The sequence below is a fragment of the Vigna angularis genome, chromosome 5, assembly GCF_016808095.1.
Source record: "Vigna angularis cultivar LongXiaoDou No.4 chromosome 5, ASM1680809v1, whole genome shotgun sequence".
Taxonomy (NCBI): domain Eukaryota; kingdom Viridiplantae; phylum Streptophyta; class Magnoliopsida; order Fabales; family Fabaceae; genus Vigna; species Vigna angularis.
In genome coordinates, this window is record NC_068974.1 from 34,874,434 (window position 1) to 34,886,713 (window position 12,280).

At 35.0% G+C, this 12,280-nt stretch overlaps 2 protein-coding genes and 1 pseudogene across 2 annotated transcripts; 2 read left to right on the plus strand and 1 right to left on the minus strand.

The window, feature by feature from the left end:
- The first annotated feature begins 1,374 nt into the window (after positions 1-1,374).
- On the plus strand, positions 1,375-2,233 carry LOC108339441 (B3 domain-containing transcription factor VRN1-like; annotated as a pseudogene).
- Positions 2,234-4,256: 2,023 nt separating this feature from the next.
- LOC108339442 (protein MAIN-LIKE 1-like) lies at positions 4,257-6,182 on the plus strand. The gene is made up of 4 exons (XM_052878252.1): positions 4,257-4,311; positions 4,895-5,232; positions 5,333-5,992; positions 6,069-6,182. The coding sequence occupies exons 1-4, from the start codon at positions 4,257-4,259 to the stop codon at positions 6,180-6,182; spliced, it is 1,167 nt and encodes a 388-aa protein (XP_052734212.1).
- A 959-nt stretch (positions 6,183-7,141) lies between these two features.
- LOC108339443 (uncharacterized) lies at positions 7,142-9,229 on the minus strand. The gene is made up of 5 exons (XM_052878253.1): positions 8,331-9,229; positions 7,722-7,860; positions 7,500-7,571; positions 7,307-7,379; positions 7,142-7,158 (listed from the first exon to the last, which is right to left on the minus strand). Exons 1-5 carry the CDS (start codon positions 9,227-9,229, stop codon positions 7,142-7,144), a joined length of 1,200 nt encoding a protein of 399 aa, XP_052734213.1.
- Positions 9,230-12,280: the final 3,051 nt, after the last annotated feature.

Below are 12,280 nucleotides of genomic sequence, written 5' to 3' on the forward strand. Positions count from 1 at the left end.
TCATTCAACTTGTTTCCATGCACATTGCTAAAAGGGTATGAAAGTGTCACCTTAACGCATTAGATAAACTACATTGTAACAAAGTACTAGTGCAAGTTTAGTTGCTTACAGGAGGTTGAGATTTTTACACGAGCTAATATTTCTAGGAATTGTTCCTTCGAGATTGTTATTAGCAACATTTCTGCAAGAATGATGGAATGATGGGTGACTCATAAAACTTACAACAAAAGCAAACATAATTGACGCTTCAAGGTAACCACTCTTACAAGTTGTTCCTGCATATAATGTGTAGGTCCGAGAAACATACCGTTCGGTCTACACTATATATCATACACAAGTTAAACAAATTAGTAAGTTTTCCAAGCTCAAGGGGAATATGTCCACTTAAATTATTATCATTCAGTTCTCTGCAATAGGAAAATCATAGAAGGTTAATTCTAGAATAAAATTCCATCCAGTTGAGACCAGTGAACTAACAAGAACTGCCTTGAGGTAGTATGTCATTTTGCAAAGAGGATTTAGGTAAAACATAATGTCACATGCAATAGAATGAATTCCATATATAAGGTGCTAAAGAATTGATGAAAAAAATTTGATGAAAAAAATGGAAACAGAAGAGAACAAAATATTGCCCGTCAACAATGCAGTGCTAAAGAATTTTCAGCATAGGATATTGATTTTCCCATTCTAGAATGCTATTTCTCACTACACATTTTCCTCCTTCCCCACATTTCGCCTAACCTAGCTACAACTTAAACCTCCAAAAGAATATCAGCCAGTCAAAAATCTCTTCTAGAATACAATTTAATTACTCTAAACTAGGTGCAATGTGTCACCCACTTCACACCCTGTATATTACAAGACTTCCCTTTTTATAGAGAAAGTCAGAAACAGAAAAAGGAAAAAGGGAAAAGAACTAAAAATAAATTTGGAAGCTTCGTGAAGTTTTCTCTGAAACTTGTCTCTACATTTGATTAAGAACCGTTCGCGTCTTCCTCAGTCCTTGGATCTTTTCTTCTTTCTTTCTGCCGGTTTGATTATCTCCTTCTCCTTTATAAATCAACTTGATTACGTGCACTGAGTCCTCTAGTCCAGCAATTACAGAATCATTAACTCGTTGCGAGAATCTCTTCGTAGCTCTTCGAATGAACCTTAGCTTCAAGTAGGGCTGGGCAAACCAAAGTATACTAAACTGTACTTTTAATAAACTAAAAAAACTGAACTACTTAATATAATATATAAAAATCTGAACTTATATAAATTAACTAATAATTTAACTACTTAATGGACTGCAGTGGTAAACCGTGTTTGTTGTTCGTCTTTGTCCTCACCAAACTTGGGATCAGAACTTATCTTGTCTTGTTCTGATCCGAAATATGGGGGGGTGAACTTTCTCCAATTGTTACACTCTCTGTTCCTGATGGTAGTGTATGGCGTGTAGGGTTGAAAAAGGCAGACAACAAGTATTGGTTCCGTGACGGTTGGCAAGAGTTTATTCAGCACTATTCCATTGGCGTAGGATACCTGTTGGTTTTCAGATACGAAGGAAAGTCAGGTTTCAATGTTCATGTTTTTAATTTGGCTACTTCTGAGATAAACTATCAATCAGCCATACGATGCAATAATGAAGGGCCTCACTTTGCAAATCTTCTTAAATTTTTTGAAGAAATGTATGATGAAGATTCCATTGAAATCTTGGATTCATCACCTTCCCATCTTGCTCCAAGTTCATTGCAAAATAGAGTTCTTGCTTGTTCAGTAGATTAAATGTCGCCTGCAAAGAGTTATACACCTCCAGCATTACAGAATCTTTTCAATGGATCTAAACTTAATAGCACAAACTGGGGAGAGGATAGTGATGCGCATTGTTCCAAAAGTGCCAATTCATTGGATAATCGATTCACCAGAAACATAGGAGTACAATTTAACGCAGTCAAGTTTAAAAGATCTACTGAAGAATTTAAACTACGTGCTTCCATGGAGGAAAGGATGAAAAAAACTGCAAGAAAGAAGCGAAAATCAGGTCCTAGTAGTAGTCCCTTTTGACTCCTTTTTCTTTCTTGATCTGTGTATCTATAAAGGAAATTTTAAAATCAATACAATTTGTGAAAGTGCAGATGAACAGGAAGCCTCTGCTGAGCAAGAAGAGGAAGTTGAAATGCGCTTCAGATTTTATGAAAGTGCTTCTGCAAGAAAAAGAACCGTGACAGCAGAAGAAAGAGAGAGGGCCTAAAAATGTGCACAAGGTAGCAAGTCTCTCTGGATTTTTTGGTTCCGTGGAAACTATCTCTAAGTTGAAGTGGCCTAAGAATGGTTATAGAAAGCTGAAACCAGTGAATCATTGTCAAGAAACGGATAATGCACTACTACCATCAGCTGGATTGAATGGGGTTTGTGCTTCAGCTGCTTCTGTTTCTTAACAGAGTTTTGCTTGTGTATGTCAATGCTTTTGCTTAATTCTTAATATTTCATGTTTATTTTTCTAAATACAGGGTATCAATGCATACTATGAAAAAAGTAAGACTTGCCTTCATAATTATGAGGAATCTTATGATAAGCAACTCCACGGGTGGTACGGGGCTTTGCAAAGGCAGCTTCAAAGATCTCAATACCAAATGCAATACAATCGGCATATTATGAGTAAAATTAGTAAAAATTATGAGTGTTGAGGTTGCATAGTCGTCCATATAGCATGGCAGTTTGGCAGATGGTTTGAAGCAGGAGGTGGTGGATTTAGAGAATTATCTTCGGCTTAATAGCTTATTTTGTCCCCAGTTATGATGAGTTGTGTCAATTAAGTTCCTTCTTTTAAAAAAATGTCAATTGTATCTTCATTTGGTAAAATTTGCCTCAATTAAGTCATTCCGTTAAATACTTACAAACGGTGTTAAATTTTTTTTCTCTCTCTTCTAGTTTTCTGTGCAAAGATGTTTGTCAGACATCTGAATAAAGTGATACAAAATATTATACAATATAGGTTGGTGTATTGTTTCATTACTTTGAAAAGTATCAATTCATTTACGTAAAAAAATTATTTTTTTCTTCATCATTTAGCATCTGAATAAACAAGTAAAGCATTCTATAATAAATAATAAACATACGTCCCTGCACCCCTCTCCTATTCTCCTTCTTTCTTCTTAAATTTCTTTTTCATTAACCCGTAGGTCCACTAAAAGCTACTAACCATTCTAAAATTCTTTTCACCCCTCCTCTCCTTCAGTGCCGTCAACATATGATTCTCATGCAAATCAAGCACATAGCTAACCATCCCACTCAGCAATATGTCTATAAATCCAAACTCCACCAACACAAACAATATAGAGAAAAGTTTAGTGGTTGTGCTATTTGGAGTGATGTGACCATATCCTATTTATTTCTTAATTACTCTAAAATTAAAAATTAAAAATATTTTTTTAAATAATTTTATTGTTTTTGTTTAAATTTTATGATCAATATAATTAAGCATGCATTTAGTAAGTGAGTTTATTAAAAAATAATCATTATTAGCATATTAATAATTAGTTAATTTTGAAACAATCACTAATTATTTTAAATTTATAAAATAAAAAATATATTTTAAAAATTAATTATATATTAATACTAATTTTACCTTTAATAAATATATATTTTTTGGCTTTAATAATATATGTAACAATTCAATTAGATCAATAGAATTCAAACAAAATTAATAAAAATAAAATTTTCTACTAAAACTTTAATTATAATTATTTATTACATTAAAAATAAAATATATTAATGTTGATGGTACTAAATTGATTATTTATCTAAAAAAAATTATAATTACCATAATCAAATTTAAGTAACTTAAAGAAATTAAAATAAAATTATATTTAAATTTTAAAAACATAATTAAAAATACACAACTATATACGTAGTCTTTCCAGTACAATCACTTTTTCTTCCAACCTTAAGCTTCTTTTGAGGAAAAAAAAGACACTACCATGGGATTAGGAACTACCCCTGCAACCCCCTTGTATGGAGTCATTCTCCCTGCACCTCACGGCCCTCGTCCTGCACCTCCAAAAGAAATTTTAATTCCAACTATGCCCTGCCATAGTCAACGAGGAGAGAAGAATATTTTGGATTTTTAAAAAGTTTAGTAAAACTTTAACTCTTCTCTCAAACCCTACACCTACACCCCCTTTCCAAAGAGTCTCCTCCCTCTTTTTCTCTCCATCGTCCTCCTCTCTACCATTGTTTCTCCGCTGCTAGCTTTTTCAGTCGTACTTCGTGCCATGCTACGTTTCTCCGTTGTTTTCCTGACAGATCTGAGGTGTATCTGGCGTCCAGGTTAGTAGCCTTGCATTTGCTATAATTTTGTTTGCTGTAATCTGTGCTTCGTGTTCGATTCGTGGCTCGTGTTCGGTCACCAGAGCTCGCTGGAGTTGCACGTCCGCAGTTGGAAGTGCGGAAAGGGCAGAGAACCGCATTTCAATCTGCGGCAAGGAAAAATGCAGTTCGATTTGCGGCAAGCACAAACCGCAGTTCGATCTGCGGCACAGATAAACAACCGCGTTTCGATCTACGGAAGCGGATAACCGGATTTCGATCTAGGATATATTTATTTTATTAGGTTTTATTTTTATTAGGTTAGTATAATAAATTAAATTTTTTATTTTAGTTGTTATTTTCGTACTATATTATTTATTTAATTTTATTTAAGTTTTTTAATTTTTTTGAAATTGAAATAATAATTAAATTTTTTATTGAAATAAATAATAATTATTATTTTGGATTTATTTGTAATGATTTAATTATTATATATGTAATTTTTTTGGATCTTTATATTACTTTTTATTTGTTTGAATATTTTTGATTAGATTATTAATTACTTTTTTGTATATAATATGTTAATAATATAATTGGTTAATAGATATGGTTAAAACTAGAGGTGGATATCATGGTGAGGCTTCATCCTCTCGTAGTGAGCCATCAGATGAAAGAAGACGACCTACGGCATCTGCTCGTAGAAGACGAGTAGAAGAATATCGCGTGAACGTTATTGATGAGCATGATGATGAGGAGCAGGAAGAGTTATTACAGCATGGACATGGTCAGGATGATTACGTTGAAGAGGAGGATATTCAGCAGCAGCATGACTGTAGTCAAGAAGAACATGAAGGTGAAGGTGAAGATGAAGATGAAGCTGAAGATGGTGGATTCCCAGGAGGTCCACATGACACCTCCTTACTTACTCACTATACCCAGCATGTTGCATTTGCCATATGACAAGGCCGGGTTAGTGATCAACCTAAATTTTAATTGTTTAATAAATGTTACATTTTTTTTATATAATTATGTTTGTATTTAGGATCGAAGGGGGATAAAGGTTGTCACCCATGGCAAAAAATTGAAGCATTTTGGAATGTATCATGAGGCCATTGAGCCTTATATCTCCATGTCGGGGTTGGGTTGTTTAGTGAACCTCTCATACGAGTATGTCGATCATGGATTGATCGTTGCCCTTTCGGAGAGGTGGCACGTAGAGACTAATACTTTCCACCTACCGATAGGTGAGATGAGTGTCACATTAGATGACGTTATGAATTTGCTCCACCTACCCATCATGGGACAATTTTGTGAGGTTGAGGAGTTAGAGTATGATGAGGCTCGATCTTATATCATGGAGCTGCTTGGCGTGGACCACGCTAAAGCTTCAGTTGAGATGAAACAGTCACGTGGTCCAAAAGTTAGGCTCAACTGGCTACACGAGGTCTACCAGGAGTGCATCCAACAGGAGCGTTGGGAGTGTGCTGCTCGGGCATACTTGTTGCATCTGCTTGGATGCACAATTTTTACGAATAAGAGTGCGACTCTAATTCGAGTATCGTATCTCCTTCTCTTGCGAGACTTGAATGCTTGTTCGAGATATGCTTGGGGAGCAGCAGCACTTGCACATACATATGAGCAACTAGGAGATGCTAGCTTCAGTGAGGTCAGACAGATAGCTGGATATTCCACTCTTCTACAGGTACATTACCATCTTCTAAGTTTATTTTAATATTGTTTGACAATGAATCCCACAATTGAAGTAATGTTTTTTGTAGAGTTGGATATATGAGCACTTTCCTACAATGGGAAGGAGGCAAGTGTCTGAGAGGTACACAGAACTTGATCCACATGCTTCACGATACATTCCCCGAGGGTGGGTTGGAGTTTGACAGAGGGCCGAACATTTTTGGATGCCCTCACTTATGATGTAGTTATCTAGAATCCATACGTTTTGCACAAACGTACATGCCCATTCATTGCCATAATTATGTACTCGGGATGGATCCGATTAGGCGACATGATTCATCGACATCTACCTGAACGCGTGTTGCGTCAATTTGGTTTTCAGCAGAACATACCACGGTCACCTGATAGTCTTCCGATGCCAGACATTCCTACGATTGATTTAAATTGGTTGCGGTATGTAGAGTATGCCATTACTAGTGTCATTGAAGCTGATGAGCCACATGCGTGTGTTGATGGATACATAACGTGGTTTAGGCGGGTGTCGCACCCGTACATCACTCCAAGCAATGACGATGAACGACCTAGTCTTGCACCGCGCATGAGGCGAGACATTCCAGATGACAGGTTGGTGCCTCCAGTTCGTCGTAGATGGTCGGCTGAGCTAGGATTGTTGGTATGTATTGAAACTAACTGATTTTGATTTTTTTCATCAATTTTTGTTCTTGTTTACTTAAAAAAAAATTGGTTATCTTAATTTCAGGGGGGTATGAGGCGTGTGATCAGGATGTTGCAGGGCATGTTAACCTGTCGAGATGTCACAAAGGGCACTGTAGCTTATCAACGTACTACTGAGACACTACATGTAGCTCGTAGGTCTGTTGAGGAGTATGAGTCTAGTACTAGAAGAGGTGGTCGTCATGTGCGTGGACGTGCATCATTTTCTTGAAAGAACATTGTTATATATGATTGTCTTTTTAATGGTTATTTATGTACCGGTTATTTATACTTGAAGTGTTTAAAATATTGCATAACTTTGTATGATTTTAATAGTTTGACTAATTATAATATATTTAACAAGTTCTATGAATCGCGTTTGTTTAATGAAATTATATAACGCCAAGTATTTACAACTGCAAAAAAAGTCTACATAACAAACTTAATTTTAGTCTTCTGTAAGATCTACATAAGTCGTATTAACTATCATTAAATTCATAAATGATTGCATCCTGTGTGTATAAAATGTAGACCATGCTCGTGCTTGTGGGTAACAATGGTTTGACGAAATTATGTCCACCATGGGTAAGGGACAACTCTGTTGTAATTGAACCTGAAAAATTAATATTAGTAAGTAAATCATAACATCCAATGGGTAATGCTTCACTTGTGATATGGAGGTTTACCTGTACGAAATGACATCCATTAACAAATCCAATGCATAACATCCGATGTTGTGTGACATCTGTAGGCGGTGAAGTTCGTAATGGAAATATGGTAAAACTCTGAACATATGACAAACATACTAAGATGACATTGTATCGATTTGCAATTGCATAACCAATGTCAGGTATGGTCATCCACTTTTTAGCATTAACCTGTAATAGATGTAGGTCATTAAGAAATATTTATGAAAAGAAATACAAAATTATAAATATATTACATGTTTATAAGGTAAATAGAGCGTATCGTGAAACACGCCCAACAAGTCTTCTATATATTAAACCTTTGTAAGCATCACTTATTACGTTCAGACTTTTTTCAAAGGACGCCTTGATCTTGTTATGTTGTAGGACTATGACGTTATGCATAGCATCCCAACACGAGCATAGGTCTCCCATACTAGATCCCAATAATCTCTTCAGGTTCCAGTACGCAGACTCAACCCTGTCACATATCACATTAATACATTACACACAAATGTGAAATACATAAGTACAAAAACCGATGAAAATAAAAATTACCTGTTTGTTGTAGTGTTGCCTAGATGCATAACTTTGTTCGTCCACGCCTTGACAAAGTATGTCTTGTACGGAATTATCTAAGTGCGGTTGACATAATCAAAAAATAGAGGCCATGCAGAAGAGGCATACTCAAGACGATGAACATAAGCACTAAACATAGACTGGTCGTCACAATCCATGACATTCTGCCACACTTCCATCAACACATCCACTAACTCAACCTTATCCACTAACATCTTGCATTTGGCTCTAACATTTTTCGCAATGTGGAATGTACATAACATCTAATAAGTCTCCAGAAAGACATTATTAATTGCATTTATCAAAGCAAGGTCTCTGTCAATGATAATAATGCGTGGACCGCCCTCTAATGTCAATAATAATCCTTTGAACCTTTCCAATGCCCAAGTGAAATTACTTTGGCATTCACTTGAAAGTAATGCAAAGGCGGCTGTGAATGTCAAACCAGTTGATGTGACTCCCACAATCTCGAGCAACGGAAGTCGATATTTGTTCGTCTTGTACGTCGTATCCATTAAGAAAACAATATTAAAAGAATTGACTAAGTGCACTGAATCGGGATGTGTCCAAAACAAGTCACTTACCACGTCAGAATCGTCCAAACATCTACTTCTCTGGATGTATTTGTCTCTATCTAACATCATCATCAATTGCTGCATTTCAGTTCTAGACCCTCTCAAAGATCGTTTGTACGTGTACCTCACATTATATATTTGCTTTATCGTGGTCATGTTATCTTCATTATGTTCTTTCAGAGTCAAAAGAATATTTGACGGCTTTACTTGACTATTAGTCATGTCCACAAGAATTGATTGTTCAGCAGCATTTAACCTACCCGCGAAAGGATGACCGACCAAAGTCTCTGCTAATTCATGGTTGTGATAGCCGCACATAACCTTCAACACCCAACCATCTCCTTTAGGTTTACCCCTCAACCTAAACGGACACTCACATTTTCTTGTGCCAGAGAAACTAGGTTGAACATCTGGCTTATACTTCCTATACTTCCCGCTTCTTTCACAGCCTAACAAAATAAATATCTTTCTACCAGCTTCACCAGTTGCTGTGTCAGATCTTATAGTGACGACAACAAATCCAAGATCAAATGCAATCTTTCGAACCCATTCAATTAAATCGGCGCGTGTTGGGAATATTTTATCAGTGAAAAATTGATCTGTGTAATCACCCTCACCCACTTCTTTTAAAGAATAAGAAAACTCTGATATAAAATCAGAATTTATTTCAGAATCCAAATATGGATACTTATCCATCTCATATAATTAAATATGACCTACAATAAATATTACAATTTAAAGATTTATTAAATTACAAATAAAAAATTCAAAAAAAATTCATATTCATCTTTCAACATAAAAATCAAGTAACCTAAATATTATTAAAGAGGTATTTCCACTGCCTAATGACTAAGCATAATCCATAACATAAAACAAGAAATTTAAATAAAAAATAATAACATAATAAAAAAACATAAAAAAAAAGCATTGCAGGAATATAACTAAAAAATCATTAAATAAAAAAAACATGCATGAAATAAAGAAAAAAAAATTAAGCAAAAAAGCATGCATGAAATAAAAAAAAATACATATCACAAACCGCACTTCAAAGTGCGGCTGCAAAATAAAAAACGCACTTCGAAGTGCGGCCACTGCTTTCCGCACCTTGAAGTGCGGTTACGAGATTCGTGTACCTGTCTTCTGTCTTCTTCCTCTTGCCGAACAATGTCACAGTATCTTCTTCTTCTCGCCGAACAATGTCACAATAGATCTCCAAATCTCCCAACAAACCCAGCACTACCACCACCCGAGAATCTTAACCACCAACTCAATACATAGTAAAGAAGTGAAGAAAAATAACAATGCTTGCTACAGTGAAAACGAAGAACAGGGCGCACCTGAGGGTTTATACCAAAAAAATATTTTTGTGGTTGGCAGTTAGGAAAATGGTTGGTGGTTAACAAAATTAAATTCATTAATTAAGTTTTGACTTTTTATTAAATGAAGGGCAAAGAAATAAATTTGGGGGTGCAGGATGAAGGTAGTGAGGTGTAGGAAGAATCACTCCTTTGTATGTTGTATAAAAAAGAAATCACTTTTTAAATATATGTATTCAATTTTTTAAGTAATAAATATGAAATTATATAGTTAAAAAAGTCCTCATCATGTTTCTGAACATAATCCAAAGACAAAAGAAAATGACTTGAATATAGGCCTGACAAATACTGCTGTTTGCACAGAGGAGCAGAGGGAAGAGAAAAAAAGTTAACGACGTTTCTGTGTACTTAACGGAAAGGACTTGATTGAGGCAAAGTTTAGTAAGTGAGGATACAATTGATACTTTTTTAAAAGGAGGTACTTAATTGACACAACTCACCAAAACTGGGGACAAAATAAGCTATTAAACCAATTATCTTCTCTCTTCCTCAGAAAAGGGTTATGTTTGTTGATGTGTGTGTATGTTCAGACTTTATGGAGGCTTTGTTTGTCTTTATGGATCTAATAGGAGGGTCTCAAAATCACATGCAAAAATTAAAACTCACTCATTTATTACAAACAAATGCTAGTCGTTAGGGAAAGATTCGCATAATCTCTTGAACAAATTTAGCAAAGAATTAAATTACAAAGAATCCTATAATAGTCTCAACTTTGAATTCTAATAAATCTAGTCGTCGGCAGATTGGGAAAGATTCGTTGGGTTCACGAGAGAGGGAAGAAGAAATAGCTGGTAAATTCAAAAAGGAATAATAAAATAGAAGAGAAGATGGTGTGATAGATGCAGGGAATGACTTATGATAAAAGGGCGGTACGATTTTGTTTTGAGGGAGAGAACAGTATTGAATAAAATGGGAAATTGGAGAGTTTAAGTTCTGTGAGGGATTTCAGAATAATGTCTAGTAATTATGTTCACAACAACCTACAACTTACATCATTCACATTACAGTAAAATAACAAAAGAAAATAACCCTCCATAACTGTTGAGCAGTTATGCACAGTTATGCACAAGAAGAAAATAAAACTGTAATGAAGAGTTAACTGCAACATTTCTCCACCTTGACACTTCAATGCAGTTTGTACAACTACTCCCATGAAATCTGATAACTTTTTGGCAAGTATACCAAATCGGTCTAAGTAATATAGAGTAAGTTCAAAGTATCGTTCTCCCAAGGGACTTGTGCAACACATGACAATTCTTTCTTTTATAACTCAATTAGATATCAAAGTGTACAAAAAAACACAAGAAACTCTTTTTGGTATTTTTATCAAACAATTGGTGTGCAAGAAATTATATTTAAAAGAAACTTTGTTGGAATTAGGTTTATGAATCATATGAAGATAAAACTCTGTACAATATATCATTATTTCATTCAAACATTCACATCAAGGCATACTAGTCCTAATCCCTTAGCAACTAGTTCTAAATTAATATATCAAAATGCTAATCCCTTAGTCAATTTAACATACAATTTGGATTAAGTTCGATGTTAAGAATGACCAAGTTATTGAGTCTATCTCTAGATCCCAAATCACTTAGGTGCTCTATCTATGTTCATGTTCAAAGTTACTTTCCAGTAATAAAAAACATTCAAATAACATTATATTTCCATACAATGATAGTAAATTCAAGAAAGAGCATATGAACGAACAACGATATATTGAACAGGAAAATTACATCAGAGTAAGTTCATTACATCCAATTCCAACGAAAGAAAAACTACTCCTAGTCATCTAAACGTACACATTTGAAGCAATCCCTTGCAAAAATGGTGTCTTGATGCCTTGAAGTAGTCTCCGGAAGTTCCTAAGATGTTTTCGTTTCTTTCTTTTGTCCAGAACTTCTGTCAGAAGAAGATGTTTCTGTCGCTCTGTCACGTCTTTTAAAGCCACTTAAATTCATTAATTCGCTCAGCGCACATGAACTGGTGCGCTATGCGAATTTTTTTAACTACTGCACTTTAACTGATGTTATTCGCTCAGCGCACAGGTACTGGTGCGCTATGCAAATTTTCTTCTTCTGGCAGTGCGAATTTTGGGTTTGGCTTTGCGAAAATTGGCTGACAGAGTCTAAATAATACACCATACAATATTTTACATAACAATCTACTACCTATTACAACTTTTCAATGAGGAACAACATGAATAATTACAAGATTGAGCTCATTTAAAAGTATAAAAACAACTATTTTTCACACTTATCAATTCTCCCAAACTTGAACTATTTCATGCCCTCATGAAATCACATAAGAAAATGAACATCACAATAGACATTTGACATTTTGATAAAATGACTCTGCACATCAGAATAAT